The sequence below is a fragment of the Cetorhinus maximus genome, chromosome 3, assembly GCF_964194155.1.
Source record: "Cetorhinus maximus chromosome 3, sCetMax3.hap1.1, whole genome shotgun sequence".
In the NCBI taxonomy this organism is placed as follows: Eukaryota; Metazoa; Chordata; class Chondrichthyes; order Lamniformes; family Cetorhinidae; genus Cetorhinus; species Cetorhinus maximus.
This window is the reverse complement of record NC_135881.1, coordinates 57,604,882-57,627,096: the sequence shown is the minus strand read 5'-3', so window position 1 is coordinate 57,627,096 and position 22,215 is coordinate 57,604,882. Positions and strand designations below refer to the sequence as shown.

Below are 22,215 nucleotides of genomic sequence, written 5' to 3'. Positions count from 1 at the left end.
TCTTGACCTCCTCCTGACATCCCCAACATCATAGATATCAGTCTTCAGACAATTCATTTCACACCATCTGATATCTAGAAATAGTTGAGTGCACAGGATACAGCAAAGGCAACATGCTAGTTGTAGCACTGAAGAGTTGGTGCACTAGCCCCGCTAGCCAAGCTGGTCCAGTACAGATACAACACTGGCAGCTAGCCACCCAAGTGTAAAGGTGGCCAGATATGTCCTGCCCAATCCCGCAGCCATAGCAGGTTGGCACCTCATTTCAGGTATGCATGGTGATGTTTCTGGCATGCCCCCCTGCACTCTTTATTGAACCAGTGTTGATCCCTTAGCTTGGTAGAGTAGGGGATATGCTGGGCCATGAGGCTACATATTGTGGTGGAATACAATTCTACAGCTCCTGATGCCCACAACACCTCATGAAGCATGGATTTCTGCTGCTGGATTTGTTCTAAACCTATCCCATTTAGCATGGTGGTACTACCACACAGCATGATGGAGGGTGTCCTCAATGTGAAGACCAGACTTCATCTCAACAAAGCAGGACAAATCTAATCCAACCAACTGCCGCCCTATCAGTCTACCTTCAATCATCAGCAGTGATGGAAGACATTGACATTTACTCATCAATAACTTGCTCAGCTATGCCCAGTTTGTGTTCTGCCTGGACCACTCATCTCCAGACCTCATTGCAGCTTTGGTCCAAACATGGAAAAAGAGCTGAATTCTAGGAGTGAGGTGAGAGTGACTGCCCTTGACATCAAGGCTGCATTTGACTGATTGTGGTATCAAGAAAAATTGATGTCAATGGGAATGAGAGGGAAAACTCTCCACTGTCTACAGTCATACCTAAGACAAAGGGTGTATTTGTTGGAGGCCGATCATCTCAGTCCCAAGACATTGCTGCAGGAGTTCCTCAGGGTAGTGCCCTAGGCCCAACCATCTTCAGCTGCTTCATCAATGACCTTCCCTCCAGAATAAGTTCAGTTGTGGGGATGTTTGCTGATGATTGCACAATGTTTAGCACCATTCACGACTCCTCAGACACTGAAGCAGTCCATGTCCAAATGCAGCAAGACCTGGACAACATTCAGGCTTAGGCTGATAAGTGGTAACTAACATTCATGCCATATAAGTGCCAAGCAATGACCATCTCCAACAAGAGAGAATTTAATCACTTCCCCATGGCATTCAATTGCATTTCCATCACTGAGTCCTCCACCATCAACATTGCTCTTGACCAATAGCTTAACTGGACCAGCCATATACCCGGACCAGCCACAAGAATAGGTCAGAGGTTGGAAGTTCTGCTGTGAGAAACTCATCTCCGGACTCTCCAATGCCTGTCCACCATCTACAAGGCACAAGTCAGGAGTGTGATGGAATACTCTCCACTTGCCTGGATGAGTGCAGCTCCAGAAACACTCAAGAAGCTCAACAGCATCTAGGACAAAGCAGCCTGCTTGATTGGCACTGCATCTGCCACCTTAAACATTCACTCCCTCCACCACCAGCACACAGTGAGTTCAGTGTGTACAATAAACAAGACGTACTGTAGCAACTCACCAAGGCTCCTTCGACAGCACCTTCCAAACCCACAACCTTTACCCCCTAGAAGAATAAGGACAGAGAGTGTGCCCCTACCTGCAAATTCCACTCCAAGTCTCACACCAATCTGACTTGGAACTATATCACCATTGCTGGACCAAAGTCCTGAAAGTTTCTGGGTGTACCTATACAACATGGACTGCAGTGCTTCAAGCTCGCTCACCACCACCATCTCAAGGGCACGATGAGATTGGCAATAAACACATGTCTAGGCAGCAACAACCACATCCCATGAATGAATGAGAAAAAATAATTTCCAACTGTAATTTTGTTTTGCACCTATCCAAACATTGAATGGTATCCAGTCTCATTGTTACATCTTCCTTGTTTTCATCAGTTGACTATTTCCCCGGAAATGGTAATTGATTGAGCTGCTAGTTTCAGGATCATTATATATTTATTTACAACAAAAACAGATCATAGTGCACGTTAGGTCTCAGGTGGCAGATGGTCAATTTCAAGAATTGAGCCTCAGTGCCATGCTGCCAGTGAGCTACATGCTCCAAATGGGGGTTTTGCAGCTGATCACCAACTGCAATATCAGATATCAGATCACTCGGCCGACAGGAAGGTCAGTGTGGTAACTGCATGCATTGTCCCTCCCTCCTGTCAATCACAGGTCATGTGATGTACTACGGGGGCTTCGACCAGAGAGCTTTTAGTGTGGGCAAACCGGGGATGGAGTCTTTCGGACGAGGGATCAGGTCTAGGTACAAGCACTCATAGATGCCTCCGTGATAAAGCTTTACTGTTTCTTTACAAAACCTGTCTGCTCCATCAAGTTATCAGATTTGGCGACAAGGGTAACATCAATTTCGACTGTGCACCTCACCCTTTACTGTGAGTAAATTGAATTTTAAAAACTACTCACCAGTCATGCCGCCGTTTGGAAGAATCGATCCATATGATGCTATTATTGAAAATTGGAGCCAGTATGTTGAGCGCCTTGGATTTTACTTTGTAACAAATGAAATAACCGCCGAAGAAAAGCGGAAAGCGATCCTCTTAAGTGTGTGTGGCAATAAAACATAAAACCTGATTCACAACTTGACTGCCCCAAGCGCGTCCAATTCCAAATTGTATAGTGAATTAGTGGACCCAGTGAAAGCACACTCCCAGCCAAATGCAGCGCTTTAAATTTAATTCAAGAGTTTGCGCCCCGGGAGAGTCCATCTATGTGGCGAACCTCAAGCAGTTACCGGGATACTGCAATTTTGGGGATGCATTAAACGATATGCTGTGGGACTGACTGGTATGCGGAGTCAAGGACAATGCAATATCGTGCTGCTTACTTGCCGAAATCGATATCAATTTTAAACATGCTCTAGAAATCTCCCTCACCCTGGATAGCGCTGTGAAAGACAGGCAGGCTTTGCAACACATGGATAATGGTGCCCTCCTTCATGTGGGGCAGGAACCCAATGCCAAGCATAGTGCTGAAACCAGATCTGCAGCATTAAAACATGATTCAATGTCCACTGTAAGAAACATTAAGAAGCCTAACAGAAATGCTTCACCAACAACTTCAAGACAAAATTGCAATAGATGTGGAGGCGACCACAGAGCAGATACTTGTAAATTCAGAGAGGCAGAATGTCATTATTGTCACAAGAAGGGACATGTGGTTAGGCAATGCTGAACAAAGATGAAGCAGCCTGCAAGACAGCAAACAAATATGTTCGAGTTAACAGGTGCTGCAAAGGTTGAAGCTGCTGGTACTGATGTGTACTCCCTGTATAATGTAACTGCTGTGAAAACTGAGCCTATTGTGATGGCAGTACAAGTAAATGAGAAGCCACTACGTATGGAAGTTAATACTGGTGCCTCAACTATGGTGGCTGGAGAGCACACTTTCAGGTACCTGGATGAATGAAGACAGCCAATAAACCTGCACCAGACAACCGCTAAATTAAGAACTTACACAGGAGGATCTATTCAAGTAAAGGGCATTTCCACTGTCCCAGTCTGCTACAAGCAACAGACAACCCAACTGCCTGTGATAATCATAAAAGGGGAGGGATCCAATATTTTAGGTGGAGATTGGCTACAGAAGATAGCCAATTTTAAATCAGGTGGAATCCAAAGCTTCTGAAGAAATGCACAATGGTTTTTCGGGATGAATTAGGAAAGTTGGAAGGCATGCATGCCAAAATATATGTCAATCCCCAGCCAACACCATGTTTCTTCAAGACCAGACCTGTGCCTTATACACAAAAAGAAAAGGTGTTTTCAGAGCTGAGCGGGTTAGAAAGCCTGGGAATAATATAATCTGTCCAATTCTCTGAATAGGCCAGACCCATAGTTCCAGTTGTCAAGCCCAACAAGACCATACGTATGTGTGGAGACTACAAATTGACAGTAAATAAAGTAGCAAAACTAGACAAGTACCCCATTCCAAGAAAAGATGGCTTATACACCAAGCTGGCAGGAGGCAAGTCATATACAAAATTAGATATGAGCCACACCTATCAACAATTAGAATTAGATAGCACGTCGAGAGAATGCGTGGCTATTAACACACACAAGGGTCTCCATCAGTACACTCATCTACCCTTTGGAGTCTTATCAGCATGCGCTATTTTTCAGAGAACAGCGCAAAGTCTTTTACAAGGACTTCTATGAGTGATTGTATATTTGGATGTTGTTCTCCTCACTGGGTTGACCAAGGCTGAATACTTAGCCAACCTGGAGGAGGTGCTGAGAAGGTTCATGGAAACCAGCGTATGGTTAATGAGGGAAAAGTGCACATTTCAAGTATCAGAAGTGACTTATCCAGGTCACAGTGGACACCAAGGATTTGCATCCCATGGAAGATAAAGTTCAGGCAATAAAAGATGCATCATCAGCATCCAGTGTAACGGAACTCAAGTCCTTCCTGGGTATGATCAACTACCATAGTCACTTCCTACCCAACCTATCAACTGTTTTGGCACATTACACTCATTGCTGAAAAAGAACCACCATTGGTCATGGGGTTCACAACAGGAAGAAGCCTTTGTGACAGCAAAGAAATTGCTGCATTCATCGTGCTTATTGGTACACTACGACCCATCAAAAGAGCTGGTGTTAACATGTGATGCTTCTCCTTATGGTGTAGGGGCTGTTATATCACATAAAATGGGAAATGAATCAGAAAGGCCCATTGGCTATGTCTTGAGAACCCTTTCCCAAGCCAAAAAGGCCTATTCTCAGTTAGAAAAAGAAGGATTATCAGTAGTATTTGGTGTAAAAATGTTTCACATGGGTGATGTTTTACCATTGTGTCGGACCATAAACCATTAACGGGATTATTCAGTGAGGATAAGGCCATTCCACCAATAGCATCAGCAAGAATACAACGCTGGCCTCTGACATTATCTGCGTATGAGTATACTTTTATGTACTGCCCTGGTTTACACATTACAAATGCAAATGCACTCAGTCATTTCCTGTTACCAGATAGTATTGTGAATACTCCCATTCCACAAGAATTAGTGCCATCATTGAATTTCTTAGATTCTTCGCCTGTGTATCTGAAACAAATTGGAAATTAGATGAACAGGGATCCAATATTGTCAAAAGTCAGAGACTATGTTTTGCAAAGATGGCCAAACTCGCCTGTATCTGAAGATTTGAGACCATTCCATGTCAGAAACACAGAATTAAACTGTCAAGACGGAATTTTGTTGTGGGATTCAAGAGTTGTGGCCCCATCACAAGGTAGAGAGCCACTCTTGACAGAGCTTCACAGTGCGCATCCAGGCATATCAGAGATGAAAATGCTTGTGTGAAGCTATGTATGGTAGTCAGGCATTGACAGTGACATTGAAAGCATGGTCAAGCACTGTCTCCAGTGCCAGCAACAGCAGAAGTTGCCTGTTTCCGCTCCTCTGCATCCATGGGAGTGGCCTAATCGACTCTGGGTTCGACTACATATCAATTATGTAGGACCATTCCTAGGTACCATGTTCTTGTTAATTGTAGATGCACATTCAAAATGGATGGATGTATATGAAGTCAAATCGCCAATGTCAAATGCAACTATCAAGAAGCTACATCACTGTTTCACTATACATGGCCTACTTGAAATTGTCGTTTCTGATAATGGTACAGCCTTTGCCGGCACCGAGTTTCAGAAATTTATGGATGTGAATGGAATCCACTATATAAAGACAGCTCCTTGGTATCCTTCATCGAATGGCCTAGCCGAGAGGGCTGCACAAATTTTAAGTCTGGTATGAAAAAGTTATCAGAAGGCACCCTGGAATCTCGACTTTCCTGGTTTCTCTATCGTACAACACCACATTCGACTATGGATTCAACACCCTCAGAGTTATTAATGAAATGCTGTCTGTGTACATGTTTACACTTGGTGTTTCCGAATTTAGAGGAGAAGGTAGCGCAGAACCAGAGTAATCAGAAATTTAGCCATGACATTCAGTGTAAGTGACACGGTACACATGCAAAATTTCGGCAGTGGACCCAGTTGGGCACTAAGGAGCCATCGTTTCAGAGACCGGTCCATTATCTTTCCAAGTACAAGTGGGAGATAGAATCATCGGTAAGCACGTACATCACATCCATGTCGGAGAGACATCCCAATGATTATCTGATCAACCTATGATTAATGTTGAACCGTCAACTTCTGAGGTGTGCGATCGACCTAGAACAGACATCCCAGATATTTCAGAAGAGTTGGCAAATCCTGAACTGCCCAGTTTCAATGATGTGTCAGGCGGAGTCTTTCGGATGAGAGTTTGGGGCTAGCGTGCAAACACCCCTAGTTGTCTCCGTAATAAAGTTTTACTGTTTCTTTACAAAGCCTGTCTGCTCCATCGAGTCATCGCAGACGGTTTAAGAAGTGAGGTAGGTGGGGGCTAAGCATTGGGTAGGTGTAGTTAGGGAGCTTGGATTGTAAAAGGATGGGTGAGCCAGTTTTTCCATTATCCTTCAAAATTGCATGTGGTCCTATGTATGACATCAGACCCTAATTTGCACAATAAGGTTTCCATGTTATTGAGGTGGGCCCAGGGCAATGTAGTGGACGCCCCAGTAAATAGCTGGATTCGGGAATAGGACAGCAAGTTCATCACAGCTATTTTAACTTTTATATCTACTGGATGGGCCAAGGTTTCGTGTTTCTTCTATTTTTTCTGTGACATTTAGACAATGAGTTCCACATGGAAATGTACAAACAACTTACTGCATATGTTAAAGGCAATGGGGATAAGTACTGGAGGGAAGCATGTTGTTTTTTATATGTATGAATATTTGCTTTCAGGGAGGAAGATCACCCTAACATCACCATTCGAGCTCTAGCTGTCCCACCCCTCTCTACCAGCTTATATTTCACCTCATTTCTATATTTCTTAGTTCTGATGAAGGGTCATGTGGACTCGAAACGTCAACTGTATCCCTCTCCGCAGATGCTGTCAGACCTGCTGGGTTTTTTTTTGTTTTTGTTCTAACATTTCAGTATTTGGTGATGTAACTTGCTGTACATATATATTTTCAAACTAAATATGCCGACAGACACACACTAACTAAACGATATAAATATAATAACTGCTCGACTGGTTCCTGTTGCTAAATCTAGATAAGGGAAAAATGAAAAGGGCAAAGTGCAGTGAGAGCCTCGCGAGAGTGTGCGGGCTCGGATCGCGGAAGAGCAGTCAGACGAGTGATTGACAGGATTGGCCCTTCAACCGGGATTGATAGCAAGATTGCACCTCGGTTCACGCAACTGTTGTACCAACTGGGTATGGATTTTAGGAATTCATAGATCGACTATTTCTTTTAGACCAGTTGTAGCACTAACATTACTCAGTTCAGTTTAAAATGCAAAGCAATAGTATCCTGCCTGAACTAAGAGAATGACATGATCCGTTTGCACTTTCTCTCCAAAGGAAATTGCCTTTAGCTGCTGAAGCTATTCAGAGAGTTAGCGAGATTGTGGGATATTATCACGTGTGTTTTAATCTGTAGTTGGCAAAGGTTGTTAAAACTCCTGTGTCAGCGTTACTTTGCAGCCGCCTTGTGTCCAGCCGTGACTTTAAACTACTCTTGGAAAATGCTAACTCCCATTATGTGCAGAGTTCAGGACAACCTCTCTCTCATTAGTGAACACGAGCTGGCAAAGAAACCACAGCTAATCGAATGCTTGCTCTTCGTTTTCAGGGGCAGTTCAAGACAATGCCGGAGCTGAGTGGGAAAGTTCAGACTGTGCAGGGTCTGATCGATCCCAGGCAGATGGGACGTACCCTGACCCACGAGCACTTGGCCATGTCTTTTGCTTTCTGCTACTCGCCACCACCCCCAGGCCAAGAAGCGTGCTCTGAAATGCCGATGGTCATGAATAACGTTTATTGGCTCAAACAGAACCCATACAGCCACAAAGGCAATCTCCTGTTGAACGAGGAGATCGAGGCGGTTAAAGAGGAACTCCTACACTTTAAGAAACTAGGTGGTGGAACTATAGTGGAAAATACGACTGCCGGGATATGCAGAGATGTGAAGGCTCTCCGGCGCCTTTCTCAAGAGACCGGAGTTCATGTCATCGCAGGGGCAGGGTTCTACGTGGGTGAAACACACTCCCTGGAAACTCGGAACACGACCGTGGAGAAGGCGAGTGCACATAACTGGGGTAAAATCAGGGCCATGAGCAGATAAGGGATGTCACATTTGTGATGGATACATTGAATTCCCCTGTTTTTATCACCAGTTGCAATTGATGTGAGAAAGAAAACCAAAAGCAGTAGCGAGGTGGGTGGAGAGGGTAGAGGTGATACTTGGATGTTAACCAGGAGGACATCAAACAGCTGACCTTGTAGTATTCTTTCCCCAGTGAATTTTCAATATTAAAACATGCTGTCAATTAGCTTTTATCCAGAGCTGATTTTTTTAACTTCTACTGGGCGTGGGGAAAGGGGTGAACGAATCAGTCTAGTGTCTTTACTTCACGCCTTCAGCCCCCAACAGATGTTATATGACTTTACTGCTGGATTAATTCACTCAAGCCATATGGTCGATAGACAAGGCATATGTTGATCTTGCAAGTCAACACAAACCAGCTGTGAAAACCATTCCACTTGTCCCAGTAAACCTTAACTAAATGGATAATATATTATTAAAAATCAGTAAAATATTATCAGACAGGTAAAGTTCTGCCACATGTCACAATTATTAACAAAAGGCAAACGAGTAATTTCAAACCTGGAGAGAGACCTCTCCAGCAACAACCAAAAGCTTTTTGACATCAGGATTAAAAGTATCTCTTACTTTTAGATAAAGCACCACATAACAGACTTATTCAAAAAATAGAAGCACTGTTGTTAAGGGGACATTGGTAACTTGAATATGGAACTAATAAAAGAATAGGAGACAGAGAGTAATGGCAATGGATGTTTACCTGACTGGAGAGAAGTATGCATTGGAGTCTTCTCGGGGTCAGAACTGGGACCATTGCTTTTCTTGTTATAAAAAAATGACCTGGACTTGGAAATAGGGAGTATTGAAGTTTTCAGATGCTACCAAATTTGACAGTATAACAAATAACAAGGAACCATGGAACCATAGAAAAGTTACAGCACAGAAAGAGGCCATTTAGCCCATCATGTCTGCACCAGCTGAAAACAAAACTAGCCACTCATTCTAATCCTGCCTTCCAGCACCTGGTCCAGGTGCTGCAGGTTACAGCACTCCAGGTGCAGATCCAGGTACCTTTTGAATGAGTTGAAGGTTTCTGCCTCAACCACCTTGGGCAGCGAATTCCAGACACCTACCACTCTCTGGGTGAAAAAGTTTTTCCTAATATACCCGCTAATCCTTCTACCACTCACCTTAAATATGTGCCCCCTGGTAATTGACCTCTCCGCTAGGGGAACTAAGTCTTCCCTGTCTACTCTATCTGGGCCCCTCATAATTTTGTACACCTCAATCAAGTCACCCTTCAGCCTCCTCTGTTCCAAGGAAAACAACCCCAGCCTATCCAATCTTTTCTCATAGCTGAAATTTTCCAGACCTGGCAACATTCTTGTAAATATCTTCTGTAGTCTCTCCAGAGCAATTATGCCCTTCCTGTAATATGGTGACCAGAATTGTATGCAAAACTCCTGCTGTGGCCTAACCAGTGTTTTATGCAGCTCCAGCATTACATCCTTCTTTTGTATTCAGTACCTCATCCAATAAAGGAAAGCATTCCACATGCCTTCTTACCACCTTACCTACCTGTCCTGCCACCTTAAGGGACCTATAGACATGCACTCTAAGATCTCTCACTCCTTTACCCCCCTCAATATCCTCCACTTTTATTGAGTATTCCCTAGCTTTGTGTGCCCTCCCAAAATATATAACCTCATACTTCTCCGGATTGAACTCCATTGCCACTTTTCCCCCACTCAATGAAACCATTGATATTGTTCTAGAATCCACAGCAATCCTCTTTGCTATCAAATACACGGCTGATTTTTGTGTCATCTGCAAATTTACCAATTGTGCCTCCCACATTTTAATCCAAATCATTAATATATACAACAAACAGCAGGAGATCCAATACTGAGTCCTGTGGAATGCCACTGGAAACCACTTTCCATTCACTAAAACATCCATTGATCATTACCCTTTGTTTCCTGTCACTGAGCCAATTTTGGATCCAACTGGCCACATTGCCCTGTATCCCATGGGTATCCCACATGCCAGGGTTTGGGGCATCTGCTCAGGACTGGAGAGGAACTTGCAGTGGGAGGGGAAGGATCCAGTGGTTGTGGTCTATGTAGGTAGCGATGACAAAGACATAGTCACTATGAAGAGCTTGGCACCAAATTAAGGAGCAGAACCTCAAAGGTAATAATTCCTGGATTATTACCTGAGCCACATGCAAATTGACATAGGACAAATAAGACTAGAGAAATGAATGTGTGGCTAAAAGATTGGTGTGGGAGAAGTGGGTTCCGGTTTGAGCGGCACTGGCACCAGTATTGGGGAAAGTGGGATCTGTACTGTTGGAACGGTCTACACTGGAACCATGCGGGGTCTTGTGCCCTCGTGAGCCACATAACTAGGGAAGTATAGAGGGTTTTAAACTGAATAGTGGGGACAAGGGATCAAATTTGGGAAGGGATGGTAAATCAAAGAGTAGGTACAAGGCAAGAGAGAAAGGTATTAATATGGGAAATGATAAACAGACCATAACATGAAGGGACAGAGAGTACAAACCTGAGAGTAAATCAGCAGATAAAGCTAGACGTTACAAAAATAATAAAAGGACAAAACTAAAGGCTCTGTATCTAAACACACATAGCATTCAAAACAAAACAAATAGACTGATAGCGCAAATAGAAATAAATAAGTAAATAAATAAGATAGCCATTACAGAGATATGGCTACTGGATGACCTAGATTTGGACCTGAATATGGAAGCATATGTGACTTTTAAGAAGGACAGGAAGTTAGGAAAAAGTGGAGGGATGGCCCTGTTAATTAATTATGGTGTTAGCATATTAGAGAGGGATGACCTAAATTCAGGAAACCAGGATATAGAAGCAATTTGGGTTGAGATGAGAAATGATAAGCCCAAGAAGTCACTTGTGGGAGTGGTGTACAGGCCTCCTAATTGTAATTACAATTATGACAGATTATAAAAGAAGGGATAATGGGAGCTTGTCAGAAAGGTACAGCAATAATCCTGGGGGATTTTAATCTATATTTAGACTGGAAAAATCAGGTGGGCAAAGTTAGCCTAGATGAGGAGTTCATAGAATGTTTTCAGGATAGTTTCTTAGAACGGCATGTTCTGGAGCCAACCAGAGAGCAGGCTATACTAGACCTGGTACTGAACAACGATATAGGATTCATTGGTAACCTCATAGTGAAGGCACCCCTAGGTAGCAGCAATCAAAATGTGATCGAAATCTATCTTAATTTTGAGGGAGTGCGCCCAAGACTAGTATGTTATACTTAAATAAGGGCAATTATGAGGGCTTGAAAGCAAAGCTAGCTAAAGTGAACTGGCAAATGAGGTTAAGGGATAGGTCAATAGAGGTTCAGTGGCAGACATTTAAAGGGATATTTCAGAATATACAGAATATATACATTCCAATGAGAAAGAAAAGTTCCAAGGGCCCACTATCCGTGGTTAACTAAAAAAGTTAAAGATGGTATCAAACTTCAAGAAAAGCATATAATTATGCAATGATAGGTGGCAAGTCAGAAGTTTGGAAAGAATATAAAGAACGGCAAAGAATGACAAAAAGATTAATAAGGAGGGAAACATTAGAGTACGAGAAAAAGCTAGCTAGAAATATAAAGACGGATGGTAAAAGTTTCTATTAGATATTTAAATATGAAAAGAGTTAACAAAGTGAGCATTGGTCCTATAGAAAGTGCAGCTGGGGAATTGGTAATGGAAAGTAGGGAGATGGCAGATGAGTTAAACAGGTGTTATGCTTCGGCCTTCACTTTAGAGGACACAGTTAACATCCCGGAAATAGCTGTAAATCAGGAAATGGGAGGGAGAAACTCGGGAAAATTATACTCACCAGGGGAGTGGTATTGAGTAAGTTGTTGGGGCTGCGGGCTGACAAATCCCCAGGTCCGAATAGACTTCACTCTAAGGTCTTGAAAGAAGTGGCTAGTGAGACAGTTAATGCATTGGTTTTAATTTTCCAAAATTCCCTAGATTCGGGGAATCCCATTACAATGGAAAATAGTAAATGTAACTCCTTTATTCAAAAAGGGAGGTAGAAAGCAAGAAACTAGAGGCCAGTTAGCTTAACACCTGTCAAAGGGGAAATATTAGCTATTATTAAAGATGTTATAGCAGGGCACTTAGAGAAATTCAAGGCAATCAGTCAGAGTCAACATGGGTTTGTGAAAGGGAAATCAAGTTTAGCCAATTTATTGGAGCTCTTTGAAGGAGTCACATATGTTGTGGATAAAGGGGAACCGGTGGATGTACTGTAGTTAGATTTCCAGAAGGCACTTGATAAAGTGCCACATCAAAGGTTATTGCGGAAAATAAAAGCTCATGATGTGAGGATAACGTATTGGCATGGTAAAAGATTGGCTAGCTAACAGGAAACAGAGAGTTGACATAAATGTGTCTTTTTCTGGTTGGCAGGATGTGACAAGTGGTGTGCCACAGGGATCAGTGCTAGCGCCTCAACTTATTACAATTTATAGAAGTGACTTGAATGAAGGGACCAAAGGAATGGTTGGTAAGGTTGCTGACGACTCAAAGGTAGATAGGAAAGTAAATTGTGAAGAGGATGTAAAGTGGCTCCAAAGTGACATGGATAGGTTAAGTGAGTGGCAAAGATCTGGCAAATGGAGTATAATGTGGGCAAATGTGAAATTGTTCATTTTTTCAGGAAGAATAAACAAGAAGCTTATTATCTAAATGGTGAGAGGTTGCAGAGCTCTGAGATTCAGAAGGATCTGGGTGTCCTAGTGCATGAATCTCAAAAGGCTAGTATGTAGGTACAGCAAGTAATTAGGAAAGCTAATAGAATGTTATCATTTATTGTGAGGGGAATTGATTACAAAAGTAGGGAGGTTATGCTTCAGTTGTACAGGGCACTAGTGAGATCACATCTGGAGTATTGTGTACAGTACTAGTCTCCTTTTTTATGGAAAAATGTAAATGCGTTAGAAACAGTTCAGAGAAGGTTTACTAAACTAATACCTGGAATGGGTGGGTTGTTTTATGAGGAAAGATTCGACAGGTTAGGCTTGTATCCACTGGAATTTAGAAGAGTAAGAGGCGACTTGAGATCCTGAGGGGTCTTGGCAGGGTGTTTGAATCACACAATCTCACAGTGCAGAAGAGGCCCTTCGGCCCATCGAGTCTGTGGAGTGGATGTTTCCTCTTGTGGAAGAATCTAGAACTAGGGGTCACTGTTTAAAAAATAAAGGGTCGCTCATTTGAGACAAAGATCAGGAGAATTTTTTTCTCTGAGGGTAGTGAGTCTTTGGAACTCTTCCTCAAAAGGCAGTGGAAGCAGAGTCTTTGAATATTTTTATGGCAGAGCAAGATAGATTCTTGATTAACAAGAGGTTGAAAGGTTATCAGGGGTAGGCAGGAATGTCAGGTTGAGGTTCCAATCAGATCAGCCATGATCTTATTGAATGGCGGAGCAGGCTCGAGGAGCTGAATGGCCATCTCCTGCTCTTCATTCGTATGATCGTATGTTTTACTTTTCTGACCAGGCTACCATGTGGGACCTTGTCAAATGCCTTATTAAAATCCATGTAGACCACACCCATTGCAGTACTCTCATCAATACTCCTCTTTACTTCCTCAAAAAATTCAGTTAAATTAGTAAGGCATGATTTTCCCTTAACAAAACCATGCTGACTATCCCTGATGAATCCATCACTGAATCCCCCACTATCAACATCCTGGGAGTTACCATTGACCAGAAACTGAACTGGACTAGCCATATAAATACTGTGGCTACAAGAGCAGGTCAGAGGCTAGGGATCGTGTGATAAATTATCACTTTGGAAGGAATGGATTCATCAGGGATAGTCAGCATGGTTTTGTTAAGGGAAAATCAGGCCTTACTAACTTAATTGAATTTTTCAATAACAGAAAATTCTGTTTCTCAGAATTGACTCTGATACTTTTTCCACTACCAAAGTCAAATTGACCAGCCTATAATTGTCTGGCCTATCCCTCGCACCCTTTTTAAACAATAGCACAATGTTTGCACTCCTCCAGTCCTCTGGTAACTCGCCTGCATCTAGTGAGGATTGAAAAATGATCCTCAAGGCATCCGTTAGTTCCTCCCTGGCTTCCACTAACAGCCTGGGATACAATTCGTCTGGCCCTGGTGATTTATCCACCTTCGAGGATGTCAGTCCCTCCCATATCTCCTCTCTCACTATGCTTAGTGAATCTAATATTTCACACTCCTCCTCATTAAGTAGAATGTTTGCATCACCCCCTCAGTGAAGACAGAGGCAAAGTACTCATTAAGAAACCTGCCAACATCTGCATCAATGTATAAGTTACCTTGTACATCTCTGATAGGCCCTAACTTTTCCTTAGTTGTCCTCTTGCCCTTAATGTACTGATAAGACATCTTTGGGTTTTCCTCGATTTTACCTGCCAATATGCTTTCATATCCTCTCTTTGCTTTCCTGACTTCATTTTTTACTTCATCCCTGTATTTTCTTTTTAATTTTTTTTTGTTCATTCATTCACAGGATGTGGGCTTCACTGGCTGGGCCAGCATTTATTGCCAATCCCTAGTTGCCCTTGAGAAAGTGGTGGTGAGCTGCCTTATTGAACCATTGCAGTCCATGTGGTGTAGGTACACCAACAGTGCTGTTAGAAAGGGAGTTCCAGGATTTTGACCCAGCGGCAGTGAAGGAACGGTGATATATTTCCAAGTCAGGATGGTGAGTGACTTGGAGGGTTCCAGGTGGTAGTGTTCCCATCTATCTGTTGCCCTTGTCATTCTAGATGGCCGTGGTCATGGCTTTGGACAGTGCTGTCGAAGGAGCCTTGGTGAATTCCTGCAGTGCATCTTGTAGATGGTGCACACTGCTGCTACTGTGCGTCGGTGGTGCAGGGAGTGAATGTTTGTGGATGTGGTGCCAATCAAGCAGGTTGCTTTGTCCTGGACGGTGTCGAGCTTCTTGAGTGTTGTGGGAACTGCACTCATCCAGGCAAGTGGGAAGTATTCCATCACACTTCTGTCTTGTGCCTTGTAGATGGTGGACAGGCCTTGGGGAGTCAGAAGGTGAGTTACTCATCGCACGATCCCTAGCCTCTGTCCTGCTCTTGTAGCCACAGTATTTATATGGCTAGTCCAGTTCAGTTTCTGGTCAATGGTAACTCCCAGGATGTTGATAGTGGGGGATTCAGTGATGGTAATGCCATTGAAGATCAAGGGGCGATGGTTGAATTCTCTCTTGTTGGAGATGGTCATTGCCTGACTCTTGTATGGTGCAAATGTTACTTGCCACTTGTCAGCCCAAGCCTGGATATTGTCCAGGTCTTGTTGCATTTGGACATGGACTGCTTCAGTATCAGAGGAGTCACAAATGGTGCTGAACATTGTGCTATCATCAGCGAACATCCCCACTTCTGACCTTATGATGGAAGGAAGGTCATTGATGAAGCAGCTGAAGATGGTTGGGCCAAGACAACTATCCTGAGGAACTCCTGCAGTGATGTCCTGGAGCTGAGATGACTGACCTCCAACAACCACAGCCATCTTCTTTTGTGCTAGGTTTGACTCCAACCAGTGAAGAGTTTTCCCCCTGATTCCCATTGACTCCAGTTTTGCAAGGGCTCCTTGATGCAACACTCCGGTCAAATGCAGCCTTGATGTCAAGGGCAGTCACTCTCACCTCACCTTGGAAGTTCAGCTGTTTTGTCCATGTTTGACCCAAGGCTGTAATAAGCTCAGGATCTGAGTGGCCCTGGTGGAATCCAAATTGAGCGTCAGGGAGCAGGTTATTGCTAAGCAAGTGCTGCTTGATAGCACTGTTGATGAACCCTTCCATTACTTTACTGATGATGGAGAGTAGACTGATGGGGCAGTAATGGGCTGGGTTGGATTTGTCCTGCTTTTTGTGTACAGGACATACCTGGGCAATTTTCCACATAGCCAGGTAGATGCCGGTGTTGTAGCTGTACTGGAACAGCTTGGCTAGGGGCGCAGTAAGTTCTGGAGCATAAGTCTTCAGTACTATTGCTGGAATATTGTCAGTGCCCATAGCCTTTTCAGTATCTTGCCACCACGTGGAGTGAATTGAATTGGCTGAAGACCGGCATCTATGATGCTGGGGACCTCCGGAGGAGGCCAAGATGGATCATCCACTTGGCACTTCTGGCTGAAGACTATAGCAAAAGCTTCAGCCTTACCTTTTGCACTGATGTGCTGGGCTCCTCCGTCATTGAGGATTGGAATATTTGCGGAGCTGCCTCCTCCAGTGAGTTGTTTAATTGTCCACCACCATTCACAACTGGATGTGGCAGGACTGCAGAGCTTAGATCTAATCCATTGGTTGTGGAATCACTTAGCCCTGTCTATCACCTGCTGGTTATAGCTTCACCAGGTTGACACATCATTTTAAGGTATGCCTGGTGCTGCTCCTGGCATGCACTCCTGCACTCTTCATTGAACCAGGGTTGGTCCCCTGGCTTGATGGTAATGGTAGAGTGGGGGATATTCCGGTCCATGTGGTTACAGATTGTGTTCGATACAATTCTGCTGCTGCTGATGGCCCACAGTGCCTCATGGATGCGCAGTCTTGAGTTGCTAGATCTGTTCGAAATCTATCCCATTTAGTGCCACACAACATGATGGAGGGTATCCTTAATGTGAAGGCGGGATTTCGTCTCCACAATGACTGTACGGTGGTCGCTCCTACTGATACTGTCATGGGCGGGATGAGGTCAAGCATGTTTTTCCCTCATGTTGGTTCCCTCACCACCTGCCACAGACTCAGTCTAGCATTTAGGACTTGGCCAGCTTGGTCAGTAGTGGTGCTACTGAGTCACCCTTGGTGATGGACATTGAAGTCCCCCACCCAGAGTACATTCTGCGCCCTTGCTGCCCTCAGTGCTTCCTCCAAGTGGTGTTCAACATGGAGGAGCACTGGTTCATCTGCTGAGGAAGGGTGGTACGTGGTAATCAGCACGAGTTTTCCTTGTCCATGTTTGACCTGATGCCATGAGACTTCATGGGCTCTGGAGTTGACGTTGAGGACTCCCAGAGCAACTCCCTATTGACTGTATACCACTGTGCTGCCACCTCTGCTGGGTCTATCCTGCCGGTGGGACAGGACATGCCCAGGGATGATGATGATAGTGGTGTCTGGGACATTATCTGTAAGGTATGGTTCCGTCAGGATGACTATATCAGGCTGTTGCTTGACTAGTCTGTGAGACAGCTCTTCCAATTTCGGCACTGCCCACCCAGATGTTAGTAGGGAGGACTTGGCAGGGCCGACAGAGCTGAGATTGCCGTTGTCATTTCCGGTGCCTAGGCCGATGCCGGGTGGCCTGTCTGGTTTCATTCCATTTTTGTGATTTTGTAGCAGTTTGTTACAACTGAGTGGCTTGCCAGGCCACTTCAGAGGGCATGTAATAGTCAACCACATTGCTGTGGGTCTGGAGTCACGTGTGGGCCAGACCAGATAAGGACAGTAGATTTCCTTCCCCAAAGGACATTAGTGAACCAGATGGGTTTTTACAACAATTGACAATGGTTCCATGGTCATCGTTAGACTTTTAATTCCAGATTTTTATTCAGTTCAAATTCTACCATCTGCCGTGGTGGGATCCAAACCCGGGTCCCCAGAGCATTACCCAGGGTCTCTGGGTTACTAGTCCAGCAACAGTACCACTACGCCATCGCCTCACTTATATTTTATACTCCTCTAGGCTTTCCAATGTATTAATTGTTTTTTACTTTCATAAGCTTTCTTTTTATGCTTTTTCTTAACCTGTATGCTTCTAGATTACTGGGGGCTCTAGATTTAGCAATATCACCCTTTTTCTTTGTGGGGACATGTCTACATTGTGCCTGTAGAATCTTGCTTTTGAATACCTCCCACTGGTCTGTTACTGATTTCCCTCCAGTCTACTTTTGCCAGATCACTTCTCAGCTTTGTAAAACTTGCCTTACCCCAATTTAGAACTTTTACTCCTATTCTATCTTTATCCTTTTCCATCATTATGCTAAACCTAACTGTATTATGGTCACTATTTCCAAAATGGTCACCCACTGCTACTTCATCCACTTGCCCAGCTTCATTTCCTAAAACTAAATGTAGAATTGCGCTGCCTCTCATTGGGCTTGTTACATGCTGGCTAAAAAAGTTCTCTTGAATGCAGTTTTAAGAATTTTGTGCCCTTCACACTGTTTATCCTAGTTGATATTTGGGTAGTTGAAGTCCTCATCTATTACTGTTTTATTGTTTTTGCACTCAGAAATGTGCCTACATATTTGATCTCCTATTTCCCTCTCCCTATTTGGGGGCCTACAGTACACTCCTGGTAGTGTTGCTATCCTTTTATTTCTAAGCTCAACCCATACGGCCTCATTTGATGATTCATTTAGTATATCATCCCTCCTCACAGTTGTAATTGATTCTTTAACCTATAATGCTACGCCCCCACCTTTTTTAGCCCACGCTGTATCCTGTCTGAACACCCTATGTCCAGGGATGTTGAGCTGCCAGTTTTACCCCTCTTTATGCCAAGTTTCCATTATAACCATATGCTGTCACGTGTGTATCCGTGCCCTCAGCTGAGCAGTTTTGTTTGCTATACTCCTTTAAATATACCTTTAACATTGCCAAATTCCTGTCCTGTACACTTTGCCTCTTCTGTCTTTCAGGGTCGGTCTCTATTTTTCTGTCTCCTGCTCTCTGCTCTGAAGTTGTCCTATCTGAACCTGCCCTCAGGTTCCCATCCCCCTGCCAATCTAGTTTAAACCCTCCCCAACAACACTAAGAAATCTCCCTGCAAGGACATTTGTCCCAGTCTGGTTCAGGTGTGTCCGGCATGTACAGATCCCACCTTCCCCAGAACCAGCCCCAATGCCTCAGAAATCTGAAGTCCTCTCTCCTGCACCATTTCTCCAGCCACACATTCATCCAATGTATTTCCCTATTTATATACTCACTAGCATGTGACCTTGGGAGTAATCCAGAGATTACTACCTTTGAGGTCCTGCTTGCTAACCTCTACCCTAACTCCCTAAACTCAGCCTGCAGGACCTCATCCCTTTTTCAACCTATATCATCGGTACCAATGTGGACCATGACCCCTGGCTGGACAGGAGATAATGAGTGGCAGATAAAGTGATTAGGAAAAGAAATGGAGTTTTAAAAATAGGGGTATTGAATATTAAAAGAAAGAATTTATGCTAAACCTTTACAAATCACTGGCTAGGCCTCAGCTGGAGTATTGTGTACAATTCTAGACAACAAACTTCAGGAAGGGTGTCAAAACCTTTAAGGGAGTATAGGGGAAGTTTACCAGGAAGATATTAGGGATGATGGTCTTCCACTAGTCTGGTATTTGCACTTGAAAGGAGAATGGAGTGTTGATCCCAATGTGCACCTAGTAATCAAGGTGTGAGAGCAGTGTTGGTAAATAATGGCCTTTTATTTTGTGTCTGTAGAGCATGCCTGTTCTGAGCGTGACAGATAGGTGATTGTATCCTGGAGATAAAAATATTCAGCTGACCAAACTGTTACTCTTGATCCGCCATGAATATAAAAAAAATCAATGAAAATTATGACAGGCCTGCTTCATTTGAATGCTTCCTATGGTACTTTCCATTGTAAGCCTTACAAACTTAGAAACTTACTTAATAGGTATAAATACTCAAATCATTATATGCGCTTTCTGTTCATAAAATTGCCTAATTTAGATGCCAGACTATTGACCCCATTGCTAAGGACTTACTAGATAATGAATCATTGAGTTGTTATTTTGTTAAAATACAGTTGCAGGGCAAATAAGTTTGAAGGGCCTTATTTAAATCTCAAAGTGCAACTGGTAGGGGGGTAATTTTCAGTGGGGATGTAAAATTGACAGGAGTGGGCAGCCTCCTGATACACAGCCCACCCGATGACCTTTCCATTAGGGCCGATTTTCGTCTTGTGAAGATAGGAAACTGGTGGGAGTAGATCAGCTGGAGTGTATAACAGGCAGCCAATTTGGTGCTGCCAGTTTCTAACCCCACCAAAGGTGAAAATCTGCCCCGTGTAATAGTTGAATACATCACTGAGTCATCAGACTTTATTGTTTGTACTAAACACAATAAAGGTAAGTTTTCAAAATATTGCTGAGTATTTCTGAAGGGTAGACTTAGTGAAATCCCATCACATCAAATTGGTTGCAATGAACAAAATAAGCTTTGCATATGGTTGTGCAAATATTAAAATTGATCTGAATAAATAATTTAACCAGTTAAATTTAGCACATATTTCACAATCATTCCAATTGTGTATTCTCATAATGGAAAATCTTAAATGTTCTGCTTATGTGAAATTAAAGTAACTTATTGAAAAGTAACATACTGAGAAGTAACATACAGAAGGCCACCAATCATCAAGGGATTTTAATTAAGCATTCTTGCCCTATTGGGTTCAGGAACTTCACCGGATCAGTTCCTCACCTTAATTACACAGAGTTGAAATGAGAGCCATTGACGATAAGCAACATGAAATACCGTTGGTTGATGTGAAGCAGTGCCATCATGTAACTGCAGATGTCCCATAACTGTCTTCATGACCCTGCAGCTGTAGAAATCATTAGTGTAGTGCCACTGTGTGTGTGGATTTACAGATTGTGTTATATTGCCCCATCCCTCTCCTCCATCAGTTTACTGTAGCTCTAGGAAAGTATTCAAGAAATGGGCATTTCGCTTTACAGGTGATAGTTGCGCTGAATGTTGTGCTGGTAAGAATTCAATCACCACCATGAAATAGTCATGTTCATCACACTGAAATAAAGATCAGCACAGAAACATGGGCAGTTAATTATGTTTTTAGAATGAGCTTAAGACATAGCAGGTCCTGAAGATGCATTTTATTGACATACTGGTGCAATAATACTATAAATTATTTATTTACCTGTCCAGTGTAGCCACAATACCATCTGCAATGGTTTCTCCAATTCTTGCAAGATTACCTACAGTGTGCCACAAGATGACATCCTTGGCACCTTCCTATTCCTTGCTAGTGTTGTTCCTCTTTGTAATCCATTTAGTTGCCTAAGATGATGAAGCTGAGAAGACATAAAGTTATAGTGAATATGGGAGAGATGTGGCAAAGTTAAGGTTTGCAGTCAACAAGGTATTTGGGTGAGGTAAAGTTAGATAGAGGGAATGTATCATAAGTGGAAAGTCACTGGTCTTGGCATTAGACAGGATATGACTCATAGACATTGACTCATTGACATTTACAACACAGAAGGAGGCCATTCAGCCCATCATGTCTGTGCTGGTCAACAAAGATCTGACTACACTAATCCCATTTTCCAGCGCTTGGCCCATAGCCCTGGAGGCTATGGCAACGCAAGTGAATATTTAAACACTTTTTAAATGTTACGAGAGTTTCTGACTCAACTACCCTTTCAGGCAGTGAGTTCCAGACTCCCACCACCCTCTGGGTGAAAAGATTTCTCCTCAACTCCCCTCTTAGCCTTCTACTTCACCTTAAATCTATGCCCCCTAGTTATTGACCCCTCTAGTAATGGAAAAAGTGCATTCCTATCTATGCCCCTCATAATCTTATACACTTCTATCAGGTCCCCTCTCAACCTTCGCTGCTCCAAGGAAAACAAACCCAGCCTATCCAAACATTCCTCATAGCTCAGACCCTCCTGCCCAGGCAGCATCCTGGTAAATCTTCTCTGCACCCTCTCCAGTGCAATCATATCCTTCCTATAATGCAACAACCAGAACTGCATGCAGTACTCCACTTGTGGCCTAACCAGCGTTTTATACAGTTCCAGCATAACCGCCCTGCTCTTGCATTCTATGCACCGGCTAATAACGGCGGGTATCACATCTACCTTCTTAACCACCTTATCTACCTGCCCTGCCACCTTCAGGGGTCTGTGGATATGCACACCAAGGCCCCTCTGATCTT

The 22,215-nt window shown here is 43.4% G+C and overlaps 1 protein-coding gene across 1 annotated transcript in view; it reads left to right on the top strand.

Annotated features, from left to right (window-relative positions):
- Window positions 1-7,226: 7,226 nt before the first annotated feature.
- The window catches only part of pter (phosphotriesterase related), a 44,522-nt gene continuing 29,533 nt past the window's right edge, over window positions 7,227-22,215 (top strand). Inside the window, exons 1-2 of the mRNA XM_078538412.1 lie at window positions 7,227-7,349; window positions 7,768-8,214. Coding sequence (XP_078394538.1) covers window positions 7,783-8,214 — 432 coding nt within the window. The 5' untranslated portion in view covers window positions 7,227-7,349; window positions 7,768-7,782. The remainder of the gene's footprint in view (window positions 7,350-7,767; window positions 8,215-22,215) is intronic.